Here is a 26,813-nt window from a genome sequence, read left to right on the forward strand (position 1 = left end):
GAGCTGGCTCAGGACCAAACTGGACAGGACATCAAATGTGTTTTTGCATATAACACATGCTTTTAAAAATGAAAATGGTAGGTGGGGTGGGTTAATAATTATTGGGATCGCAGCAGGCAAAGAGGAGACTCTTACCCTTTCTTCCCATGCTGTAACCCTTTTGGAGCTGCTATTTGCATTGGTAGGAAAACTTCACCATCTTATCCTTTTGTAGAGCTTGTTGACCTTGTGGTACAAGGATATGCAGGCTTTTCTCTTGGGTTGATGATGAGTATGTTTCATGGCCTTTAACTGAAGGCATGTTTTACTGCCATTGCCAGATCAGAAGCAATCTGGTCCATATCAGGAGGCCCTGAAGTCTTTATCTTAGTAAGTCGGTGGCAGATTTCCTCTGTGTGCATATGCAATCTTAGTATATTGTGCATCTAACAAATGGTCCACCTGTTGCCTACTTTTTTCTGCCCAGGTCAAAAAACGCTTCCCTGCGACGCAGCTGGAGCAGCACCACTACGGCCAGCGCCGAGGGCCCCGTCAAGCTTCACGAGGGCTCCCAGGTCCTGCTGAGCAGCTCCAGTGAGATGGGCATCATTCGCTACATTGGGCCCACAGACTTTGCTCCAGGCATCTGGCTTGGCCTGGAACTCCGAAGTGCCAAAGGCAAGAATGACGGCTCTGTGGGTGACAAGCGGTACTTCACTTGCAAGCCAAATTATGGAGTCTTGGTGCGGCCGAGCCGAGTCACTTACCGAGGGATCAACGGTGCAAAACTTGTGGATGATACCTGCTGAAGGCAAACTCTTCTAGCTCTTGAGATGAGGGCATAAGAAATAAAGCACAAAAGACAATCCTGCTATCGCCTGCATGAAGTTCTGCCTTACCCAAAGTCCTAAAACTGCTTTTGTATAACACTTGCACAGCTCTAGCCAGAATGGAGTTGCATTATGACTCTTGAGGAATGAAATCTTAATAGCTTCCCCTACGGAACGGTCCTCACCTGAAAGCTGCTTATATATTAAAAAAACAACTTGGGGTTGAGCAGTCCTGTTATTTGAATAATCTGCTGTTTTCTATCTGGCTCCATGTTGACATGCTTTGCTGCTTTACAAATGATGTTTCCATCCCACATTCTAATGAAGCTGTAAAGTGACTTGAGATCGCAGAGCTTGTTAAACAAGCAGCAGGATTTGTCAACCTGCTAAACAGTCTTCACTTTTTCTGGAAAAAAATAGCAATAAAGAGGGAGGGAAGTGACAGTATTTAGGGGGAAAATGTCGTGAGACTGGTAGCTTATTATCCAGACAGATCCTCCAAGCACAAAGCAAGCAGTTGAAAAGAGAAAAAAATGTGCTCCTTCCATGCTACATACAGAAACAGCCTGAATAGAAGGAAGGGGGAAATGAATAAAGCAGCACAAATATTTTCAGGTAAATAGTAAAAGCACTTTTTGTTACAGTATATACAGATATACTGTATAATGGACATGTGTGTGTATTTTAAAGGCAGCAACATGCCAGAAGCACTTTCCAAAAATGCCATTGGAACAAGTATTAATGCACTTTTATTTCTCCTCTCTGAAGAGTTTCCCCACTCAAGTTCTGGAGAAATTATTTTGTTAGTCAAGACTGAAGCCTGTAACACTGCAACGTTTTGCATGCATCAAATGCCCTTCAGCAAAGCTCTCCAGCCAGCAATCAGATTGGCCAACGGGTCATTTTAAGGTGAGGTAGCAGTATTGGGTTTAAGGTAATGTGTGCATGGATTTGCACCACCCCCTCCTCCAGGAAACATGCCCACTCTTGGCATGGGCAGGTGATTAGGGAGCCTTTCTCCCTTCTGGTTTTTGACAGTGTTCTTAACCTTGGTTAAAACACCCCAGTTTAGTCTGATGACGACTACCTTCAGGGAGGAGAAGCTGGTAGAAAGCCTATGGGAGATTCCATGTTTGTTGCAGGTTCAAGTTTCCTCTTCCTTTAGAACCGTCACCTGGTTGACCTGGAACCTTTAGATTGCCTTAATATGCCAAGCCACTGCAGGCTGAGTTAGGCCATGTGGCAGTTGACCATCTCGCCCGCAGGCCACCAGTTCCTAGCTCTGGGCAGAACATTTAAGAGAGACCTATATTTCGGTGCTTGAATCCTAAATATCCCATGTGCAATAAGAATTCTGTATCACTGTAGACGCCAACCTTAGGAAAAGCTTGTCACAGTGCTAGGTGTTGAAGCTCTTGCCATTTTCATATAATGTAGTTGCTACATTGTTGCCTAGAAGCATGATGTACCTTTTTTTAAAAAAACACTTTTGAAACATGATTATTTTACTGTACTATGCTTCTCTTTAAATAATTGAGTGATTATAAATTTATAAATGGTATTGTTCCAAACTATATAATGCATTGTTATGGCATATTTTAACCATTATTAAATGGATTCAGATAATTTAAAAGCCACAGAAGTCACTAAGTGGCTTCATCCTTGAAAATAAGGGGAAGAATTCGCTGTAGTGTTATGGTAACTGCCTCCCTTGTGCTAACAGCAGTCCTTGCACAGCCTTCCAGTAGTGGGACTCATTAGTTGAATCCTGGCCAAGGTATCTTGTCAAATTGCACTCAAAAGTAAAACTACATTCTAGCTGTCTATAAAAGTGTATAGATAATATTTTTAAACATTGCTAGAACAATTTCCCCCTGATCTGCATTAAGCACGCCAAAGCTGCAATATTGCTTTTATAGCTAATGGGTATTTTTAAACTAAGGGCAATGGTTGTAAACTGTGATTATAAACTTGTTCTTAATTAAAAGCCATCTAAAAACTGCAGAAATGCATTTGAGGATCCAGATGCACCTTGATGCACTGAATCTTGCCATGTCTGACATCTGTTTCCTTGGGTGTTTAAATGTATTTTTAAATGAGAGTGCTGTTAATGGTCGTTTGGTTTTAACGATGCCTGTTGCTTTTAAGAAAACTGAGCTATCACTGACCGAGTATCCTTTTTTTGAATCGCTTTCTTATAATGTTACCTTGCACATTATGCATTTAGGATAGAAAGCAGCAGCTGTAATATAACAAAGCAGATGTTTTAAACACCTTTTATGTTTGTAAGATATTGATGTACTCTACAGAGATGCTGATTTTGAACATTAAAATGTTTTGTGCATTCCCTATGTATTGGTCGGATGGTATCTTCCTTTTGCCCTCCTTCCTTTAAGGATTGTGACTTACAAGGTAAACATTGGTACCATTGAAAGATAAATTCTTGTGCTAATATGAACTTCCTCATTTTTCCTGTTTGCTCTTGCAGGTGTGTCTTAAGATCATGTCTGCCCAAACTAAGAAGGACTGCTTGCAGAATGAGTTCTGCTGTATATTAGAAAGGAAGTGAATATACCAATAGGCCATGCATAGTCACCAAGGGATAAAATGAACTGAATATAGAAAAGGTAACTACTTTATTAACCCAGTGCCAATATAATGTAGGGCTGGTGTTGACAGGGCCCTCTCAGTGGCAGCTCCTGTTTGTGGAATGCCATCCCTAGTGAGGTGTGGTCTCCCTCATAATTAACTTTCAGGATGATCTTAAAAACACTCCTGTTCACCCAGGTATTTGATTGGTGAAAGATAGCTGTGAAGCTATGTGGCTTTTAAAAATGTTTTTAGATAACAATGTTTTATTTTTGACTGAATTCCTTTACCACTTTGGGGGTTGATGTGCTGGGCTCCTTTAGGAGGAAGGGTGGACGGAAATATTAACAAGAAGAGCTTCTCTGGAGTGAAATCCAACTTACCCTAATGATCAGCCAGGCCCTAAAAGGACATTAGTGGTGCATTTAGAAGAGCTGTACCTCCCCATCTCAATTAATTGTTCTGTAACCAGTATAGGAAATTTGTCACCTCTGCCAGGTAGCCTGCCTGGGTTACTTTCATTCTAGTTCAATGAGAACTTGCATGACTTTGGGAGTCAAAATGGGACTTTAGTTAATATTGTCGTGCTAAATTATCACTTGCATTTTACCCCCTGGCCAAACTTAGCAGTTCATGTGCTGAATAAAAAGCCTCCTTGGTTTGGTGAGCCATTGTAGAGAGAATACACAGCCAGGTGCATGCTTTCCTTTACAGTCATTTTATTGTGTCTTCATGCCTTTAGCTTCACTACACTTGATTACAATACAAATACAATACAAAATACTTAATGATCATATATTAGCATTTTATCTTGAGAAGGATCCCTGAAACGCATAGGCCCTTGATTTACGAGCAATGTTGCATAAGCTTCTGTACAGATGTGACACACATTCCTAATGACAAAGCCTTGATACAGAAGGAGAGGCTGGGTACAGAAGGTTCAGACATAACTCCGTTGAGACTTCCGTGTGTGAGGTTACGGAGCTGTGAAAGGACATTGGAAAAGGTAGTACTTGCTCAAGGTTTAGACGTATCTGGTGGCCTCACCCATTGGAGAGCAGACACATAAAAGGAAAGTCTTAGAATACAGCTGCTGTACCTAGTCATGCACTGGGAAATGCGCCGCCAAAACCACTTCATTTTGAATTTCTGCATCCTTATGGCGAAAAGAAACACGTGTGAGGGGCGTTTGATGGTGCTGCACTGCTATGCTCACTTGGAGGCAAGCCCCACAACAGCTGAGATGGGGGCGGGGGGCGGGTTTGCTTTTGAGTCCTCCTGCACTGGATTGGGTGAGAAAATGCACTCATTGGCTACTCAAATCAACGGACTGTATTTTGCACTTGAGCATATGGGACTCTTCCCACATTTCTAATGTCACAGGAAGCGGAGTCAATTCTTAGATGAGAGTTGGCCTAAAACCTCTCAGAGGAAATAATTTTCTGACAGGTTTGTGTCAGACTCCCCTAAACCATGACACTTGAAGGAAGTAATGGGCTGTCTTCCAGTCCTCCTCTTTTAGGGTTAGGGTTAGGTGAATGAACCAAACTGAACCTTTTCCTTGCATACCCTTTGATACCTTCTGGGCCAGTTCTACCCCACTGCCCCAATTGCTTTAGGATAAATGACCCTCCTACACTTACTGCCCAGAAATAGGGTAAATCACTTTTGGTAAATAACTTTTGCTCATAGTTATCATGCCTCAAAAGCTCCATTGTGTCTCCTGGCTAATCTCTGGTGCTATAAAAGGCCAAACACAGACACTGAAGTGAACGTTGCACTGGAATTGCTGAAAGCCTGTGATTTTGCTCTCCTGTGTAGTCTCTATTAAGGTTTTAATGCTGTGGAATCAATGTGAGTCTCTGATCAGGCACTGGGGAATAAAAATACATTTAGAAAGCAGTGATGGTGCTCCAGCTGTTTCATACTCCTTGCTGCCTAACTCATGATAAAGTCATGGAAACGGCTTCTGCCTAGGTGGTGTAGTTTATGGAGCAAAGCCTGCCTCTGCCAAACACCAGTGTTTCCATTTATTTCTGGTGATACGGAAACCTCAGCCTGCGCCTCAGCTAATAAAGCATATGTATTGGTAAGCTTTATCTCACCAAGTATAAATACTACGAGCTATTTTACAGTATTGTGACTGAAATCCTTTATTGCACACCTCTGATGGGTGTGTAACAGGATTTAGTTTCATTTCCCTAATGAAAGACTCCTCTGACATGCTACAAATGTGGCGTAGAACCTTCACAAACAAGTAATGGTATAAAACACAGCTCATTCTATGCTTCCAAGGTTGCCATTCATATTCCTCTACTTTGGGGGGTGGGGAAGGTCTGTTTTTAAGGAAGCTTTTCATGAGCTTTCCCCCACAACTGTAACACAAAAGGATACTGTACTGGAGAAGCTCCTGGCTAGTGCTTTTTCTTCCAGGAGTGGTTTGGACTGTGAGGGTCAGCACTGTGCCTTGATGTTAATCACACACATGAACCAGCCAATCTGCAGTCGATTGTAATAACAGCACAGTAAACTTGGCTGCTTATAGCTGATGGCCATTCTTTTAAGCTCAGGTATCTTGCAGCATGTTAAGTTGTACTTTTTAATTGCCCCTCGGGGTCATCTGAGACAGTATAACATGCCCCCTGCTGTGAGCAAGTGGGACTTTCAGGCACAGCACCCACCAAACTATAATGAACTGAACACTGCCTCTGATTCAGTGAGCAGGCACACTTTTTTCAAATGAAGCGTTTTTTTTATAGCTGCCTTATGAACTCAAGAAAAAAATATAAATACCTTCAGTGGCTGTGATGGCTGGAAGTAGGCCCAACATTTTATCTAAGCTGCACTTCAAAGTTCTTGGTTGTCCCGTGATGGGAGCAAGACACATTACTGTACAATGGGGATCCATGATTAGATTTGTCCAACTGTAATTTGCGGCTAAGGATTCAAGGCCATTCCCCATTGATTTAGTGCTCCTCCAGAAAACAAGTATCTCTGGAAAGTGGATCTCTTTTTCTCTATCACTCAGGAAGGTCAGATTTCTTCATTTATACATCAATTCCAATTGAATCGATGAGCCTTATGTAGTGCAGTTGTGCAGAGGATTGCACCTGCATTTATTTAGTAGCTATAAGTTCTTGAGCGAGGCTGGAGACACAAACCAAGCTTCCTCCTCCTTTGCTCTGCTTATGGGAACGAATGTGAGCGCTAGGTTTGTATGCCCATATATGCAGCTTCCATGGGGGTGATCCATTGCCTCAAAGTGTCAGTGGAGAGAAACAAAGATTATTAGTGGTCAACATGAAACTGCAATAGTGGTGTGGTCTCCTAATTTGTAGCACCATGGTTATGCAATAGAATCACAGGCATTACCATCTTCATGGCAGGATATTTTGACAGATTGTTTCAGTTCCGCTAGCATGATAAGATAAGCTGTGAAATATGCTGAAGCATGGATTGATGGTATGTTTGAGTCTGAGAATGCACTGAAGTTGGCAAGTAATTTTTACATCATATGCTCAAGTCCTGATTTTTCTGTGTGTGGATATTGACTCTTGTCAAAACAATGACTTAGCGAGTTGGCTACTGTGGTTGTTTTTAAATGTTTGTTAAAACACACTTGCTTGGGTGCATCTCCTACAGTGCCATGTACGGCGATGCAATTGTAATAATAAATAAAATCCTTAATATCCTTATTCACTGGAAAAAACAGGAGTCAGCACACACCACGGCAATCGACTACTTTCTGTTAGTCTAAACTCTGCCCCATAGTATTAACTGAAGCATAATAGCAGTGATTTCATTGTTGAACAACCTGACTCTTAACCACCTTGATAATCTTATCCTCTAGCATGTGGCATAACCAACTACAACATGGATGCACATGAAGGATTAAGTATTAGTTGCAACCATTTGACCCTTGGTATCCCACAACCACAACAGAGAAAAGGGGGAGAGGGCATCACCTTTTCAATCAAACTAAATCACTGACTTTCACATTGTTCCTTAAATTGCTGCAATTTCCATCTTGTAGACCAAAGGCGTGAAAGCAAATGTGTTTCTGCTACCCTTAAGAGTACCACAATGGTTGTGCATGCTTGTGGAAGGGCCATGCTGAAGCTGAGTTGCTGTTTGGCTATGTGCCCCCTTGGGAGTCCACGTTTATCTGATTTCGGATTTCGGCGAGAGTGCAACATTTCCCCATCCTCTCCTCAAATCTCTGGCAGCAAGAGGGATTTCCCCGATGCTGCATCTGGAAGTACAGGGAAATCCCCAGACATTAAACACTCGTGACAGTGAGTCTTGAAACGGCACATAAACAACAACAGAGAAGGAAGCAGCGCACAGGGAAGGGCACAGAGAACAACCATGCAGATGACTTTATGCAACTGAGAGCGGGGCCTTGCAGATAACACTGACTGTTGTCCTTGGGTGTTTCGAGTGTGTGTGTAAGGGGTGTGCGCGCTCTGACAAATGGAAGCTTCTTGCAGGTTCGAAAAGCAGAGCTTCCAATGGTGGCACTTCAGAGCACATTGGCACATTACAGAAGGGCATCTCGTTCTGCTCTCGTGCTTGTTTGGGTGACACCGACGTTTGCACCAAGGCTTACGAGTCACACAGGAAGAGAGTCAAAAGGATGGGATGTTTCCCGGGGGCCCTGGTGGGGGGGGGCGTTGGCCTTGTTCCTAAGGGGAGGGCCCTCGCAGCTGCTGGCACAAGGGTGGGGCCGAAGTTTCCAAGGGCAAGCCCTGCTGTTGGTATCCATAGTTAACGTTTCCACAGGGGAAATGGCGGAGCCTGAACAGAGGCACTTCCTTAACGCTGGCTGTCAGCGAAGATGGTTCTAGAAGAAGGGAGGAGCTTGGCAGCCTTCCAGTCACAATGCTCGGCCCCAAAGTACAGTTCCCTTCATGCCCTGGTCCTTCCCTCTCAGTTGCCTCTTTCTCTGCCTGTGAAGTGTTTTTGACAATGGGCTTCTCTGTAAACCAGGAGCCGTAGGTCGGGTTCCAGAGGTTGGTAGGCTTGTTTCTGGACCCTCGGCCTTTGTGGAGCTCAGTGGCGGGATTGGACTGAGTGTACGCCATGTTGACATGTCCCCCTTCCAGGGGGGCCTGTGTATTAGCACAGACTGATGGATCGACACTAGCTGCTTTCACCAGGGCCTTCCCTGTAGCAATGGCTAAGGCCAAGGATGGTGGGGAAGGCAGGAGCTGCTCGACACCTTTTTTCTCTTGCTGTGGCAAGACTAGCAAAGGAGGGATTGCTTCGGGGTCTTCAGGGCGCACAGGGACCTTTTCTTCCTCCTCAATGCAGGGGCCATATTCCACTGGCAGAACTGTGTTGATCACATCAGGATCCTACAGTAAAAAAACAAACCAAGGGATTCAAAACATGCTGCTGCTTTCTTTAACTGCTTGACGTTACAGAGTGCTGCTGGAGTAATCTACCATTGCTTCGTGAAAAGATTTTTTCTGTTTCTCTCCTAATGGAAGCATGCCCAATCACCCAATAAAATTCACTTTCAGGACAGCTATGAGGAACAACTACTTCCACACAGCATGCAATTAATTTATGGAATTCACTGCCAGAAAGCAATTGGACAAATCTACAGAGGGCAAGTGCATTTGTATACCTGTTAGGCCAGGTCACCGCCATACTTGGGTAGAGATGGTTGAATTGGTCAGTTTTGGTTTCTCTCAATTTCTCATTTTTCCAATCTTAAGTTCAGCTTGCCACATTTTCAGATCAGTTTGCAGTTTTCTTAAAACCCTCATGAAATTTCATTAGCATTTAACAATCTTTGGGGCAGGAGTCAGCTACTGAGTCCTGTCAACAGCAGCTCTTGTGTCTGCTTTCTCTCACTTTGTGCCTCCATGCCTCCCAAAAGGGGCTCTGGGGAGATTGGGAGAACCCCCAGAATGGTGCACAGGGTGAGGAAAGAGGAGGAAAGCAATCGGAAAAGTTTTCCCTGACAAAATCTTTCTAACAGCAAGCCACTGAATTCCACCCTTGTATGCAATCTTGCTTACATATTTTTGCAAAGCAATTTCCCCTGAAAACTATGCGCTTAAAATACCCAAGAATATATGCATTTTTATTGACATTTTATCCCAGTATATGCATCTTGATGCACATTACTTGCCCGGAGAACTACATTACAAAATTGAGAGAAGTGCACATTTAAAAGGATATATGCATTTCAGTTCTCATATTGTTTGGGAAACCGTGAATTAGGTAGGTTCACCTTTAAATGTGGACTGAATTGAATCCCCCATCCCTTTGCTCAGTGGCTCCAGTTGCTAGAGGGCCAGTGCAGGAGGGGGCTGTTGCCTTCATGCACTGCTTGTGGTTTCCCATGGGCATCTGGTTAGCCACTGTGGAAAAGAGGTAGCTGGACTAGGTGGACTCACGACCTGATCCAGCAAGCGTCTTTGAATGGTATTGAATAATATCTGTTGTTATGCAGCAGAACATTTAAATGTCTTGCAGATCTGGTGAAAAATGATGACTTCATTCAGACATGTTAGAGTGGGGCAGAAGATAAAATTTCTTGAGAGCAAAATTATTTTTTGCTCCCAGTAGCAGCGGACAAAGGTAAGGAGCTGTTATCAACTCACACTTGGATGGAAACATCTTATAATTCAACAATTCTGGCATTATTGCATTGATTGTTTTTCTGTTGCCTACTCGTGACTTTTGTTTAGGGTAGAAAAGTGGGTTATAAATATTAAATGAGTGCAATATTTCTTCATGCATCTGATTCTAAAGATGTGTGGATTTACTGGACAGCACTAATGGCCAAGAGATCGGTTTTGAAAGCACTGAAGGCTCTGCTGCCCTTTGATTTGCTGCAATAAATCACAGAACAGTGTAAGCTGGATGGGCGTAGAAAGGATGGATTAAAAGGACAGGAACAGCACCAGCAGTGAGGATCATGGGGCACTTGCTATTGCTACAACAATGCAGCAGGAGCACAGCTTATTTGGCCACTTGCTGTTGCTGTTGCTCCTTTTGCTGTTGCTGCCTATTCAGCTACCCTCTAAGCATGCAGACAGTAACCAGAACAAGGAGGCAGAAGAACACAGCCTTTTCTCCTTGCCTTTCTTGATCATGTGGATTGGACCCTGAAGAAGAGGGCAAGCAAATGGGCACTGTAGATAGTGACAAAAAGGAGATGCTGTCCCACCAGTTGGGTCATTGGACCTGCTGGCACGAGGCTTTCCCTCTAGTGGGGAAACAGAGCAAGCAGGTGAGCCTGGAGCTGCTAATGTTGAACAGAGTACAACAAGATCCCCTGAGAGCAATGGGACTTGAGATCATTCCAACACTCTCAAAGGGAATTGCACGAGGAGAAATGAAACCACCACCATGAAAACATTGGGGGCAGCCATGCTTTTTCCCCGCACAATTCCCTCTGAGAGCAAGGACATGTCACCAAGTCCCATGTGCCAGCCAAGCCAAGCTTTGGGTGTCTGGAAGACCCAACTTCTTTAAAGGAAATAAAATCATTTTCAGAGCAGAAGCCCTCAGACTCGTCGTGACAAGGACTGCAGCTTTTGAAATGGGTTCATGATCTGATCCAATTCAGAATCTACCTGGATCAAATCAGGTGAGGAGTCCGCTTTGCAGTCCAACCTATGGATCCACACACCCACCCATTCTTAATCACCATCACACCCTGCCTCAAGGCAAGTTTCGAAAGGAACAATGGCTTGTTTTCTTGCTGGGCACTTCACATTTGATCCATAATGACTCCCAGATACAGCTTGCATTGCAAATGAATTCACTTCTTCAGGTGGTCTGGGGAAGGGGTTGGGCAAGAGTCAGAGATATTGGCACCAGGTTGTGCTCTGGTTGTATTGGCTCACCCATTGTTTCTTTTCCATGTGCCCCTTCTGGCATTTCTTGGAAGAAACAGCATTAAATAATTGCCCTGAGAAGTTATAGATACCTGAGTGCAGTATTCAATCCTCTCCAATACGATAGCAAAGTTTGGCCGGTCTTCAGGCTGGTGTTGCCAGCATTGTGTCATTATTCGATACCTGCAATGGGAGCAGAAGACCAAATGGTGAATGGCAGGAGAGTGGGTTAGGACGCTGCCTTATTTATTATACAGAATCAAACCGATTGGTCTAGTAGCTCAGTATTCTCGACACTGACTGGCAGCAGCTCTTCAGGGTTTCAAGCAACAGTCCTTCCGATAGGTGGCAGGGCTTGAATCTACAAGCCCTCTCATGCAAGACATGCACTCTGCCACTGAGCTATGACCCTTCCCAGGCTAAGGGACTAAGGCAGGCACCCCCAAACTCGGCCCTCCAGCTGTTTTGGGACTACAATTCCCATCACCCCTTACCACTGGTCCTGTTAGCTAGGGTTGATGGGATTTGTAGTCCCCAAACAGCTGGAGGGCCGAGTTTGGGGATGCCTGGACTAAGGCAAACAAGACTAAGCTGCTACTCAAATAATGCCCACCTACATAAGGGGAAAACACTGCAGGGTCTTTGATGATTCATTTCCTGGAAGCATCAGGACATATATTGTTATGTGAATTAAATTCAATTTGTGGCTCTTAGGATATTTGTAAGAGAAGGGAAGGTGAAGACTCCTGAATTACTACAAGAGGATGAGGACTCTGAACACGGCATCAGCTGGTAGTTAGTACCCACCAAAATGGCAGTGACTGCAAAGTTAAACCATTGCAGCTAATGAAAGAATTTATCCTACAGATAAATAGTGAACAGCAAATTTTTATGAGGCTAATGGCACCATCCATGAGAAAGAGGGACATATCAGAAGCTTGGGGGGACTTCAGGGTTTGCAGAAGTCTCCCACTCTCCAAAACAATCATCAGAAAAAAACAGAGAAGCATGGTCAGTGGTTATAGAATGCTGGTGGTTTGTTGTGGGTTGTGGTGTACAAGATGGACTACTGGGATGGCGAGGCGGGATGCAATGGGATGGCACACCCTGGAAAACAACTTGGCTGGCTGGAACTCTGAATATGCTGCTCTACAGCATTTCGTTGCAGGTTCCAGTTGTTCTAGCAGATTGGTGAAATATATGATACTGGAAAACAATCTTTGCAGAGTAAACATGATGAGAAGAGATGCCAGAACATGACAAGTTGAACCCATGGACCAAGCAGATCCTTAAAAGTTTCCTACACAGGGCCGGGGCAATTTTTGGGTGGATCCATCCTTCCTCCACTTGTTACGAACTCCAAGACCTCCTGGTTACTTTTGCTGGGATAGGGCATATATCCGAGAGAGAATATTTCCCACAGCAACACTCCAAATGACCTGGACACAAAAGAGAAAGAAATATGGTCATGGATAGATACACTGAAAACTACGCAGATATACTGTACTTGGAGTGGGGCCAGTACTGGCAAAAAGCCTGTCATGTGGAATTTGCTACCAAGGAGTGTGCTGGAGTCTCCTTCTTTGGAGGTCTTTAAGCAGAGGCTTGACAGCCATCTGTCAGGAATGCTTTGATGGTGTTTTCTGCTTGACAGGGGGTTGGACTGGATGGCCCTTGTGGTCTCTTCCAACTCTACGATTCTATGTGGTACATTCATACACAACTGATTTTGTTGACTGCGAGATCCTTCTGCAGCATCAGAGCTATTATGCTGTCTCTTCTTTCCACATAGTATCAGAAGTCTGAGGTCACATGAGAAGAGTTCGCAACACGTCATGATTACTATCTTAAGTGCTTCAATTCCTGGTAAGGAGAATGCTGGCATTGGAAAGCAGTCGTGATATGGTTTCCTTCCATATGACTTCTGATGCTACTTGGCACTACACCCCCACATGGCTAAATGTAACGTCGGAAGGATCCTTGTATTTTTGAAGAAAGGACATAGGTTGCTGCAGAAGAAACGTGGTTGCTACATTTAACCAACTGGCAGCAGGTGGCTTGAAAAATGGATGGAAAATATGGAGCAGGCTCACCAGGTATCTGTTTTGGATGTAAATATCCCTTCCATGAAGGCCTCGGGGGGCATCCACTTGACAGGGAGCATTGCACACCCTCCTTTTCTATAGTAACTGGCTCTGTTGAGAAAGCGGGGGGAATTTAGAAGAGGAAATCAGACATGACTGCACAGTTATGTGACCATGGAGGCTGACCCTCATTGATCTTGAATTGACTGATTGGGTTCATTTATATGCCACTTCTCCACAATGAGCTATGCTCAAAGTGGCTTACAGCAAACATTTAAAACATCAAAATATATGAATTACAGAGCACGGCAGTAAATTAAAAAATGACTAGCATCCAACAACAAACACAGAATTAATTCAATATTTACAAAGCACAAAACTAGAGTAAACTGACATTAAAGTTTCTGATACCGGTCCTTCCTGCACTCCAAGAAGCCTGGCTTAAATACAGTTCAGAGGGCAGGAATTTTCTCACCAGGCTAAATGACATGCAATTGGCTCCCATATCCTTTCTCCAGAGGAGGCTGGCAACAGCAAAAGGCAGTGATGGTCAGTCTCTATCCCAGCCTCCTGGAAGCACCTAGTGCTGATGCAGGGATGTTTGGGGTAAGGTGATCCTGCAGGTAAACTGGTTCCTCCCACAAAATTATATATTTAGAGGTACTCTCATTTTCCTACTCATATTGAAATACTGCTCCCCAACGAGGCCAAACTTAGATTCACAAAATGTTTAGGGGTATGCATACCCCTGTGTCCCCCCCCGAAAAAAGCACTGTAAAACGGTATGAACAGGGCCGGCTCTAGGCCCACCCCTGGTAGCGCGGGGCGCCAGGCCACCAGGGGTGCCGCTGTGCCCGCTGAGAGGCGTGGCTGAGGCTGCCCCAGGTGCGCCTCCGCTGTTCAGTGGCTTCAGGCCGCTCTCGGGAGGCGCGCGGGCCTGGGGCCATGAAATGTACTCGGAGTCGAGAGTGAATTTCATGCTCTTTATTCAGCTCATAGTCATCAAGGAGAAGAGGAGAAGAAGAATGGCTCTTTTCCCAAAACCATCTGCTTATATACATTATTTACACAATGGGCCTTGCGTGATTGGCTACTTCAGGGCTACACCTGTGGGCCAATTATATTGTGGATTGACTTCTGCCTGCAGCCTGATTGGCTGCTCCTACAGGCCAATCAGGTAGCAGATTCACTTCTGCCAGCCGCCTGATTGGCTGCTCCAGCAGGCCAATCAGGTTGCGGATTCACTTCCACCTGGAGTTGGATTGGGTAGCTCCCGCTGTTTCTGAATCCTATTGTTCTAGGATTCAGCTCAGTACATAACAGGCCACCTCCGCCGCGCGCAGGGGCGTAGCAACAGGGCGGGCAGCGCCCCCTGGCCCAGGGCCGGCCCTATGGCAGACTGGGTGGCACAGTGCAGCTGCACCTGGGGCAGCCGCACTGGGAAACGGGGGGGGGGGCGCCGGAGGGATCCGCCGCACCATGGCGCCAGGGCACCGGGCATGCTTAAGATGGCCCTGGGTATGAACTGTTCAAATCCTTATGCCACATTTTTACTATAGAGAATAATGTTTTTAAACAGCTAAGTTAAGTAAAAGGCCAAAGGGTAAGTCATCTGTCAAAACTGTCTGTTGACTGAACCTTCATTGCGTCATGTGATGAAGCAGTTCTCCAGCCTCACATCAGAGGGCACTGTGAGTGTTGCTTTTCGGATGAGATGTAAGCAGAACTCCTGACAGTCATTAAAGTCTTCCTGGCACTTTCTGTAACTGCAGAATCATTAATCCCAACCGCCCTGGATAAATTCCAGGTTGGGTAATTACATTTTCCTGACCTTTCCCCCTCTTTTATATGCTGTAAACTAGAGAGATTTACTAATGACGCTGACATAGAGACTGAAAGTGACGGGGTCAACACCAAGGAGGATAAAGCAAAACACAAGAGTGGAGGGGGGAAAGGGAGAAATGGGAGCGCGGCTGAGGATGCCTTCACAACAGAATGCAGGATGATGGACTCTGAAAGTGAATGGTGGAAGTTGGGGTTAGTCCCCAGTGTCACAGCAAATGCTAATACTGTCTGCAAGTTAGGATCTGGAAGCATTACAAGTCCCTTTACTAGGGCAAAAATATAATATCCTGCAAAGAAGTTAAGCCAGATAAACCAACCCCTTTTTATGGAGTAGGCTTCCACTTGATGGGGCTAATAATAAGCTGTGTTCTCTTACCTGTATATGTCCCGGGCCATCCCAAAATCTCCAATTTTAGCTATTCTCCCAGGGCCTTTACATGTAAGGAGGCAATTTCGAGCAGCGATGTCTCTGAGAAACAAAAAGGAAAGGAGAAAAAGCAGGTGAAAAACACTGCCCTTGGAGGAGCAATGGCTCAACTCATTGGAAAAACTAAGGACAAAACTAATTGACTATTGAACATTTTCATTCTTCTTATTTTTTTGAGAAAACCAGTACGGGAGACTCAGCAGCACAAGATTTAAAGCTCCACAAATCACTCCAGTTGATGAATTTGAGAGCTAGCTTTAACACACACACACACACACACCACCTTGGCTGGGCTCCACCCTCCCACCTTGGTTGAACAACAAGATAAGGGCTACAGTTATTCACACAGAGCTCGAAATGCCATATATGAAAATGCTTTCAAAAGCTTGTTATGCTGCAGCAAAAATATAATACCTAATTTGCTCCTCAAACTTCCCTTTTTTATATACAGTATTAAAAATGTTCTGAACCTCTAGGGGGCAGTAGTGCACAACCATCCTTGCCTGTTTCCTGCTCCTATTCTCCCGTTAGTCCTTTTGCAAGTTAAGTCAGTCACACAGGGTGTTTGGAAGTGGTCCCTCAGCAACAAACGCTTCTACTACTTACCTGTGAATGAAGTGATTTTCTTCCAGATATTGACAGCCGCAAGCAATGTCGCGAGCCACATGTAGCAAGTCCAGCATGCTTAGGGAAGAGGGGTGGCTCTAAAGAAATAATGCAAAGTATGACACTTCAGAGGTTTGTCTTCAGAAACTTGATCACTTTAAGCAAAGAGCTTTGTGGCTACAATAATATCTGCTGAATCTGGTTCCTAACCCTTTTGGAAACTCCAGTTTGCATTTATTTTAAAGGCACACATTGAAGCTCACATTGTTGCAAGCATAGTGCTGCTTTTTCAATAGTTGGAGCACGATCACACTGCCCTCAACACCTCCACAGACCATCCTCTTGTGTCCTGGGCACCCATTTAACCCTTTTCTTCACCATCCCTATCACTAAGAAAAATACTCACCACCTGCAACCTGCAGGAAAAGCATTTTTAAAGAGGGAAATTATCCTAATTGAGATCATTCATATCAAACGTGCTTTTCTAGTTGGATGGAAAGGGGTTCATCAAACAAGCCCCCTGCCAGGTTTTCTACCTCTGAATTAATTCAGGTTGACGGAATCAATTTCCGGCTATTTCCGGACACTGTTGAGCTGGGGCGGGGGGGATAAACTGTACCTCTGCAAATTAGGGTGATCTGCATAGGAAATTTTCCATAAAATTTTCCAATTCTGTCTTTTTCTGATGCAAATCACGCTATGTAAATTAGGATGGTTTACATCATGAAGTCTTCCATTTGCAGCAGATCCCCCCCTATGCCTTACAGAATGATCTAATTTAGCATGTTTATCTTATTTGTATTTAGCAAACAAAGCTCAGATCATCAAAACTGCCGAGCTCAAATGATAATTGTATTTGAAAATGACATCCATGCATTACTAATGATTTTATAAAACTGATATTCCCCCCCCCCACTGCAAAATAAAGCATTGGAATATTTTGTGCCCACATCACTGCCTATGGTTGTTTAGTCGTCTTAGTCGTGTTCGACTCTCCGTGAGCCCATGAACCATCACTGCCTACAGTGAGCCTTTTTTTGGCCCAAGACCACATTAATACTTTTCACACCAAAAAGGAGATGCAGGCTAGTTGTGGGTGTGGCCACTCTTGCCTCTTGCATTCACATACTTGCAGGCAGACATACACACAGCCCCCGTCCCCACAACTGATCCCCTCCCACTCATGGCCTGATCACCACAAAGTATGTAGAATAGTGGGCAGCAAGTATTGGGTGGAAACCGAACTACAGTGGAATAGAAACAGCACTGATTGTGGTGAATACAGGCCAGACAGAAACTGCTGTCTAACTAAGATGGGTCTCTGGCCTGTTCCAGCAGGACTTTTCTTGTTTTCTAAATTGGTGAGAGGGAGATTTGAAGTGCATATTGTCTTCTAAACTGTGTTTATGTCCAGGAGAGAGAGACTGCACTGATTACAGCGAAAATCAGGTAAGACAGGCTTCCAAGAACCTAATCCAAATCTAGTGCAGCAGCAGAGATATATTGCATGGGCACTTCTGTAAGAAGTCAGAAAGCTTTGTGCCAAACATTCAAGGCCTAAAACGCAGGCAAAAATGGGGATTCAAATTAAGCTATATAGCTTTCTGAAAAACTCAAAGTCTGGGCTGTGAGAGCTCCATGATCTAATGTTTGGCAAAGACTGCTCTTTTTTGCCCGTGTCTTAGCCTTGAATATGCAAAATTAGTGTTTCCTTACTCTTTATTTTTGAATGATGTTTATTGAAAATACAGTCCTTTCAATTTCCTTCTGAGGAAACTGTTAATCGCAGTGAAACGAGGTTCTAGCCGGCATCCCGTTAATGCTTTGATTATTTTCATTAATTATTTCTATATCAGCCGTTACTACAGTATTAGTTTTCTGATATCCTTAGCTCCTTCAATATTTTTATTTTATCCGATTATCTCTCATTTCAGGGAATTTCACGGTATATTTGTTTCTGTTACATTTGGTTTCTATTTACGTATGTTGCCGTGACTGTCTTTTCTGCTATTGTGCCAAACATTGGCTTTCCCTTCCAGCATGGTTGAGAGGGAAATTCTATAGCTGAAAGTTGTAACAATCCCCAGCTTTGTCCGACTATTGATACCGAAGAAAAGCAAAATACTAACAGATGTGACGCAACACTCCTATCACAAGCACCCTCTTTTGCTCTTCTTCCTTACCTGCCCTACTCTTTGAGTGTGTAAGATTGGAAAGAGCAGCATCAATGGACCTGTGTAAATCTTTGTGCTGTCCCTTTGTGGATCTCTGTGCAATCTTGGTACAACAGACCCAGGTGATGACCTTAGGATTGCCCTTGCCAGGTAGGCAAGGCTACTACTAAGTTTTACGTAAAACTCTTGGTTGAAGAAGAAAAGCGCCTCTGCTGCCTTTTATTCAGTCTCCGCTAAAGTAGAGGCTCTTTCTTTGCCAAGGGCAATTTAACAGGGTAATTTGTTTGAGACATGAAGCGTTTGGGCCCATTTTGTACAGAGATGCAGAGCACTGGAGTAGCCTTGAAATGCCAAGGAAATTCACTTTGCAGCTCCTTGCTGCTTTTGCTCCCCAGATGAAGGGATGATGCAGCCAGCTGGAAACTGTGGTTGTGGCTCGGAGGGAGGGAAGGGCTGGGCACATTAAAGCAACGCCATCCCCTTGTTAGGTCAAACCTTCCGAAAGGTGACCGCAAAACAAACTGACTCCATTGTTCAGCATAATCACTGCTTTGAGCAACATGCTGCAGGACACAAAGAAGGGAAATTACTGCTTATCTACCAAAAACCTCTCCTGATTGCTTTTCTATGTGAAAAACCATTGAGCAGAGAAGTCTTTTAACACCTTAGGAGTTTGTTATGTTCGGAGTATTTGCACATTTCAATTTCAAGTATCTGGACAGCTTTGAGTCTCTGCCTTTATCAGTCTTATGTCATTATTGGAGAAATAATGACCTTCCAACAGAGAATTTTCTGAATTAAGGTGAAATGCAAGTGAAGGAAATCATATTCAATGAGTATAAAATAAATAAAATAAAATACAGTATTAGCAGACTATGTCGATTCAGATTGCTGGTGCAAGTTTACGCAGTCAAAGAAGTATCTCTTATCTGTATTCCACAAGGGTCTGTATTTGTATTAAAACCCACATGGATGCACATTTTTCCTGCCAGAGCTTGGAGGTCTCATTTATTTCTCCAAAGATCCTGTCATGTGTTTGTTTTTTTCCTAGTTTCCTCCATGGTGCTTGCTTTGTACATTATAGTAGGAACTGCTGTGGCCTGACTTACCCTATCTTTTTTGTGTTAAGAAAGCTAATGCAATGCTCTATGACTTGCTGCCACTCTTTGTAGCTCAAGTTGGCTAATGCTACGTTCTGTCACCCTGTGTCCCTGTTTCCTGCCACGTGTTTAGCTGTAAGGACTCATGCTGCACTGCGTTATGACCCGCAACAACCAACAATACAAAGCATCTTGAGCTCCTAGCTGGAGAGCATGAACATTTAAAAATGACATATCGTGTCCTCCCTAAAAAAGGGCACGTGTTGCGGTGAGACCTGAAGACTGACCTCCTGGTTGTGGGTGGGTCTATTGGATAGCCACAACAACCTACTGGTAGGTCCCTCATTGTTGGGTTTAATCTGGCCAATGGGGTGCAGTCTAAATGGATCGAGGGACCAATATAAACCCATGCATGTGTCCCAGAGCTTCCTCTTCCGGCTCGTGCATTTGAACACCCGCCCACCTCTCCCTAATTTTAGGGCATTTTGCGATTGACCTTGCTATGCCACCGTGTGTCGTCTGTCATTGGGACAGGCACGGCAGGAATTTTCCCTGCTTGGCTGATTGGCTGTTGCCATTTGGGTTTCACCTGCTGCGTAGAAAATCATCACAACTTGTAAGATTGCGGATAGGCACTGGTTCAGGTGATAGGGATGGGAGAACGGTCTCGTCATCCCTATGTGAAGGGTATTCCGTTAAAGGAATCCAGGGACTCAACTTGGTTTGGTCAACCCCCGAGAGCGGGTTGTGCCTGTGCCTGAGTCCAGAGGAGCATCTGGTGAGTGAACAGAATCTGTTCCCAGGCTTTTCACCTGCCTCAGGTGTTCACTCTTGGCTGACCTATGATAGAGCTCTGGGTCAGCGCTACCTGCAAGGGTGTAGGGAGCTAGTCGAACCAGAGCCCATGCAACCACTCACTTTTCTGTAATCAATAAAGTTGTGGCCTAAATTTTTCCAAAAACCAAAACTAAAATTTGAGTTTAATGTGTCTTATTTAGGGGAAGGTCTCTGGGTCTAAACACGCAACTACAGGCCTGCTTCTCAATCCAAGAAACCAACCACAGAAAAACAGTCACATATTGATTGTTTAAACTCACTATGAATAACTATGAATAACACTAGAGGGATAACTGTGTTAGTTTGCTGCAGAAAAAAAACATTGTGGCTTTTTTCTTGCATGGCAAGGGATTGGACAAGGTGACCTATGAGCCCACTACAATTCGATGGCCCTGTTTTCGTGTAACATTAAACCACGGTTTATCACTACATGGGTGAGTGTTGGACTCTCACGTTTCCACCTCCCCTTCTTCTGCCCAGGTGGGCTTCTGCCAGGTTTAGTTTTGCTGTCAAAGAATATTTGTCTAGCGTTACGTACGAGCCAGGAATCCTGGTTTACAACAAACAACAAGCCAACTTCAAGCTACACTTTGTGAAGCTGGCTTATTTAACTAACTGTTGCAAAGCAGGATTCCTGATTCTTCTGGCCATGTAGGAGGAGGAACACGCAATCCCTGTGCTTTGCTCAGGCCTATGGAGGCTCATCTCCATCTCCCAACTGCTAAATCATACTGTAATGTTTTATGCGGATGTCACCAATGAGTCCTTGAAAGCTAGCACATTTGTTGAGCCACCAGCTTTCGTGGGCCAGATCTCTATTTTCCAGATGCACGAAGTATCATCGTCAGGTGTTATGCGGACCATGAAAGCCCATTTTGAGCAGCCACAGGGATAGCTTTGAGTAGCCAAATCTTAAAAAGCAGGATATTGGGTGACAATTTGTAATCAGTGTTGGAAACAAGTGTTGAAACTACATCAAATATCATACTGTAAACATTCAGAAGAAAATAAAATAAAATATAATACACAGCCTTGGTTCCCTATGGTGTGCATTGGTTGATTTAATCTGAGGTGGCTAATTTTGCTGGTGGCACCAATTACTCAGGGTGGTAAAAACAAAACAAAAAGGGATTGCTACTAGATTGAAAAAGATGTCCCTAAAGTGGGTGAATGGGGATTAAAATGGCAAATGCAATTCAATGCAAGCAAGTGCAAAGTGATACACGCTGGGGTGAAAAATATACATTAATTGAGATAAATAACTGGCAGGGAGAGAGGGCTCATGGAGAATAGCTCAGTGAATAGGTTGACCCAATATGTAGCAGCTGTAAAAATAGCTGAATTTCATGCTCAGGACTGTTAAGAGAGGGACTGAAAATAATATTTCCAATATCATAATGCCTTTTTACAAATCTAAACAATGACCACATTTGGGGTGTTGTTGTCGTTTAGTCGTGTCCGACTCTTTGTGACCCCATGGACCAGAACATACCAGGCACTCCTGTCTTCCACTGCCTCCCGCAGTTTGGTCAAACTCATGTTGGTGGCTTTGAGAACACTGTCCAACCATCTCGTCCTCTGTCGTCCCCTTCTCCTAGTGCCCTCCATCTTTCCCAACATCATGGTCTTTTCCAGGGAGTCTTCTCTTCTCATGAGGTGGCCAAAGTATTGGAGCCTCAGCTTCACGATCTGTCCTTCCAGTGAGCACTCAGGGCTGATTTCCTTCAGAATGGATAGGTTTGATCTTCTTGCAGTCCATGGGACTGGGATACTTTGGGATACCTTGTTCAATTCTGGTTGCTGCACCTCAAAAATGATAGTTGTGCAACTTGGAAAAGTGCAAACAAACCAAGCAGATTGAGGAAAGGTTCCAATACTTGGGGTGTTTTGTTTTGTTTTTTAAAATGTGAGTTTGTGTAGGGATATTATACAAAATTGCGCTTGGTGCGGAGAAAGTGGAGACAAAGAGGTTTTCCTCCACATATTAGCACCTAAGGTCATAAAATGAAGCTGAAGATTGGGAGATCCAGGACAGGTAAAAAGAAGTAATTCTTTAAATAGTGGAAAGTTAAACTATGGAATTTGCTTCCACAAGATGTAATGATGGTGGGCACCAACTTTAAAGGGGGATTTAAAAATTGATGGAGGATATCAGTGTGTGCTACAAATGGTGGCTATATTACCCCCAGTAACAGAGGTAGCATGCCTCAGAAAGGCATCATGCGCAGGAGAGAGCTATTGTGCTATTGGGAGCTTAGCAAAGCAGGATGCTGAATTAGACAGGACATTCATCTGATCAGGCAGGCCTCTTCTTATATTCTTCAGTTCCTTTTAATCAGCTTTTATTTAAAATGGATTGTGTCTTTAAAGATAATAGTAACAATAATTTCAGCTTCCCTGAAGTTGGGTGCTATGTGAGTTCATTACACACTAGATCTGTTCTGACATGACAGTCACTATTTAGCAGTGGCTGCAATTTCTCTGCATGACAGGAGAAAAAGCAATTATATGAAGTTATCTTTTTCATGAAGTCGGCGCTGGTCAGTAATGGGAAGACCCTCTACTAATTTGAAAAACATGTTTTAAAAATGAGTGAACTACGTATGCTGATACCAGAGTGGGACCCAGGGGAATGAGACTCACCGGGGTCAACACAGCAGGCAGGCATTTCTGAACATACATTTCTCTCATACATTGCTTTCACAGCACTATTACTTCTGCTTTGAGTCAGTTTCTACTGAACAATAGCTTACAGTTCGCTATCAGCAGCTAGCAGGACACCAAGGAGAGGTTGTGCAGATTGGAAACGTAGGAGAGCTGCCAAGTTCCTTCAGGCTAGCTGGAAGGTGAAGTACAGAATACCCCTATACTGACATGCTCTCACCCTGTGTCACAGAACATGTTTCTGATACGCAGCTGACCTCAGACTGCTAAGTGCTGAGCCCGCATAAACAAGTTCTCAGTCACAACCACAATGTATCTGTATATACCTAGCTAAGCAGAGATTTTTAATGCACCTCAACCTGTCTTTTCGCTAACAAGGAGGGCGTCACTTATCAGCTTCACATACCAGAAAGGCGAAGTGGCCTTGAAGAGACTAGATTAGGCATCCCCAAACTGCGGCCCTCCTGATGTTTTGGCCTACAACTCCCATGATCCCTAGCTAAGAGGACCAGTGGTCAGCGATGATGGGAATTGAAGTCCAAAACATCTGGAGGGCCGAAGTTTGGGGATGCCTGGACTAGATGCTCCAAACTGACTGCTTCATGTAACAGACTACCAAAAGTGCAATATTTTGCACGAGACAGAAGAACAGTGAATTTATAAACTACTGTATCTGGTACAGATAGTAGACAGAGCGTATTTTTTGTAAACCAATTAGAAGTGAACATGAGGAGTCCACAAGCTGTCCACACATTCTGTTATCCAATCATGTTGCTGAAAGGGATCATTCACAAGCTAACCATGTAAACAGAATGTTATAAAAGTGTCTTGAATTTTGTATTCAGGGTCCGGAATTTGGAGGATTCCTCTGGACCATTTATTCTTAATGCAGTCTGCAATAAATTTGAACTCTTTCCATGCCACTGCTGTCTTTCTTTGGCTAAAGAGAACCGGCGTATTTCCAGACCCCCTTTATAGGGTAACAATGCTATTAGCATCCTCAAACAAAGACTCAGACTCCTTGGTGCCCTTTTCAAACAGTTCTGTAACACCAGTTCCTTGTTCAATATTTCTAGCAAGATTTCTATTCTCAAAATTATGCAGCAGCACTCCAAAAAACGAATGCGTAAATACTGTTTATTCATGATTGAGGAAGAGTGCTATATACCTTGAAAACTTGCAAATTTTGAAACAGTAAGAACAGTCTGATCCAAGAGATCATCTGTACCTTTCATCCAATCCAGAACTGAGAAACAGGTAGAGTAACAACTTCAGCTTTATTATGCTGATATTTAGAATGGTGGTAGATTCTCTCTTAATGCAGACTCCCCTACGTTCAAGTGAAACAGAATATCACTTCAAAAATCTCGCTAGGAGTGCCAGCTTGGCCCCGTGACCGTAGGTGCCTGGGGCCATGGGTGCCATGCAGCATGCATGGCCCTGGCACCAAAATTTGTGGGTGCAAGGCCCCTTCATGGGGAATTTTGTGGGTGATCGGGCACCCAGGGCCCCAGGAAGTTGTCACCTATGGATCCTGGTGCAAGCTGCTTGCATGGTGAAGTGTTGCTCAGCTACCCCATCAGCACAAGATGCTCCGTGTTCATATATCTCCCCTAACAGTTCTAAAGTTCAAGAAAGCATGGGAGAGGAAGAGCCACAAAACCCCCACAAAGATTCTTTTAAAGGAAGCAGTTGAGATATGTAAAGAAAATTAAGCTACATTTAACCAAGGGAGACCTACTTGGAGACAAGGGCCTCAGATCCCAGCATTAAGCAACTGTTTCCTCCTTACCGGCCTAGGCCGTGTCTCCCTCAGGAAAGATTTCAAGTCTCCTCCAGCCATGAGTTCCAGCAGAATAAAGCGTGGCAGAGCCTGCAAGCTCACCCCAATGCAGCGCACGATATTCTGATGGTTGAACTTGCTGAAAAGGAAATTAAGAAACAGCTTTTAAATCAAATGGTAAATACTTGCTAGGCAGATTTGAGATCCTGATAGCTTCAGTTATTGGTCTAGTCCAGGCATCCCCAAACTTGGCTCTCCATATATTTTGGGACTACAACTCCCATCATCCCTAGCTAACAGGACCTGTGGTCAGGGGAGATGGGAATTGTAGTCCCAAAATGTCTGGAGGGCTGAGTTTGGGGGTGCCTGGTCTAGTCCATTTGCCAAAGCATATCTACTCTTAAGGTATGGTTGCATTAGATACTGCAAGGCAGGAAAAGACTTTGGCTAGTGAAAAATTCACACTGGAGAACCACAGAATTGAACCCATTAAAATATAATAATAAGCAAAGAAACGGGAAGCAACTGAGTGTGGAGGAAGATACCCAGATAGGGCTGGGAAAGACTCCTTCCTGAAATTCTGGAGAGCTGCTGGTGGTCACTGTAGACAATGCACCATAGATGAACCAATGGTCTGAACTTAGTTATAAGGCAACTTCCTCTGTTGCCACCTTCTCCCTTGACAAATGGTAAAGGGGGGTGGCAATGGGCTTACTCATTGCTACCGCTGAAAGTGAGCATTTGCTTTGGAAAATGTCATTCCTTTCGAAGTGGTGTCATTCTTGTAAAACAAGGTAAAAACATGATTGTGTAGACAAGCCTACCCAGATACTTAGAAAGCTGATGTGAATTTTAACCTGTTTTAATATTGTAACTTTTTGAATGCTTTAAGCTATTGCTGTAATAAATTCCCCCCTTGATTTTCTTCTTTTATCTTTTTGTATACCTCTTTGTTTGTTTACAGCAAAGCATGTATAAATTTTATGAACTACTGTAAATAAACATAGCTGCCAAAGAGACATTGCGGGAGAATCTTGTTCCTGCTATAAACTCACTGGCTAGGCCACCCAGTTAGATGGGTAGGGTACAAATAAAACAACAACAACAATTCCTAGGCAATGTCCTCTGTCTCTCAGCTTCAGTCCCACCTCAGGTAATTTGGGGGTAATAATGCTGACCTACCTTAAAAAGTTGTTGTAAGAAATACAACGTTTTAATCACGTTGAACACTCTCAAAGCATTATACAAATGTTATGTATTATTGAAATGGTTTTCACCTGCATAAAAGCAGTCCAACATTCCCCCCCCCTGCTTTTAATTCGGCTGGGCGTGTGCTTGAGGTTGAAAGGCCATTGATCAACTTGAATTAACACACCTGATTATTAGAGCTTCCATGAGGAAATCCAGCTCATCTTGCTCTGAACAAACCTCTGGCAAAGTCTAGACAAGAAAGAAGCAAGAGGAGAAACATGAACAAACTGTCCTTCTCATGGACCTGCCCGGACCTATTATAGACTCCATTCCTCTCACAAGGAAATTTTACAGTTGCTGCCTTTCTTATCGACAGAGGCACTCTGTATTTAGGAGCTGTAAAACAGGCAGAAACCTGTTTTCCCATCACTCTGTCTCCAAGCAAGAAAAAAACTCCAGTTGTCTGTGGATGGAACCACCCACCATGACGGTAGTAAACCTAGAAAGCATCAGAATGCAGAAGGGCAAGGGGCTGGAAGGCAACGGGAAATCATGCTGTTGCTTAGAGCAGGCACGGCCAAACGCCCTCCAGATGTTTCGGAACTACAATTCCCATCATCCCTGACCACTGGTCCTGTTAGCTAGGGATGATGGAAGTTGTAATCCCAAAGCATCTAGAGGGCCAAGTTTGGCCATGCCTGGCTTAAAGGATCCTTTCTAGCACCAAGAGATTCTTCAACTAACTGGAGTTTTTAAAGATGTGCCTGGGAATTAAAATTCTACCATTGTGCTGAACTAAAAGTGATAATGAATTCTGAAGAGACATTCTAGATTCTTCAGTTTCC

General features: G+C 43.9%; 2 protein-coding genes across 6 annotated transcripts in view; one reads left to right on the forward strand and one right to left on the reverse strand.

The window, feature by feature from the left end:
- Positions 1-2,282, forward strand: part of CLIP4 (CAP-Gly domain containing linker protein family member 4) — a 35,460-nt gene extending 33,178 nt beyond the window's left edge. For all 5 annotated transcript variants that reach the window (XM_035111491.3, XM_088666610.1, XM_060272957.2 and 2 more), the window contains one exon: positions 467-2,282. In XM_035111491.3, the coding sequence (XP_034967382.1) occupies positions 467-788 (322 nt within the window). In that variant the 3' untranslated portion in view covers positions 789-2,282. The remainder of the gene's footprint in view (positions 1-466) is intronic.
- A 417-nt stretch (positions 2,283-2,699) lies between these two features.
- ALK (ALK receptor tyrosine kinase) overlaps positions 2,700-26,813 on the reverse strand; it is a 582,689-nt gene continuing 558,575 nt past the window's right edge. The window contains exons 22-29 of the mRNA XM_035110504.3: positions 26,153-26,217; positions 24,787-24,916; positions 16,220-16,317; positions 15,563-15,655; positions 13,351-13,452; positions 12,562-12,696; positions 11,350-11,440; positions 2,700-8,755 (exon numbers count right to left, since the gene is read on the reverse strand). Coding sequence (XP_034966395.3) covers positions 8,084-8,755; positions 11,350-11,440; positions 12,562-12,696; positions 13,351-13,452; positions 15,563-15,655; positions 16,220-16,317; positions 24,787-24,916; positions 26,153-26,217 — 1,386 coding nt within the window. The 3' untranslated portion in view covers positions 2,700-8,083. The remainder of the gene's footprint in view (positions 8,756-11,349; positions 11,441-12,561; positions 12,697-13,350; positions 13,453-15,562; positions 15,656-16,219; positions 16,318-24,786; positions 24,917-26,152; positions 26,218-26,813) is intronic.

Source organism: Zootoca vivipara, chromosome 3 (genome assembly GCF_965207765.1).
Source record: "Zootoca vivipara chromosome 3, rZooViv2.hap1.1, whole genome shotgun sequence".
Taxonomy (NCBI): domain Eukaryota; kingdom Metazoa; phylum Chordata; class Lepidosauria; order Squamata; family Lacertidae; genus Zootoca; species Zootoca vivipara.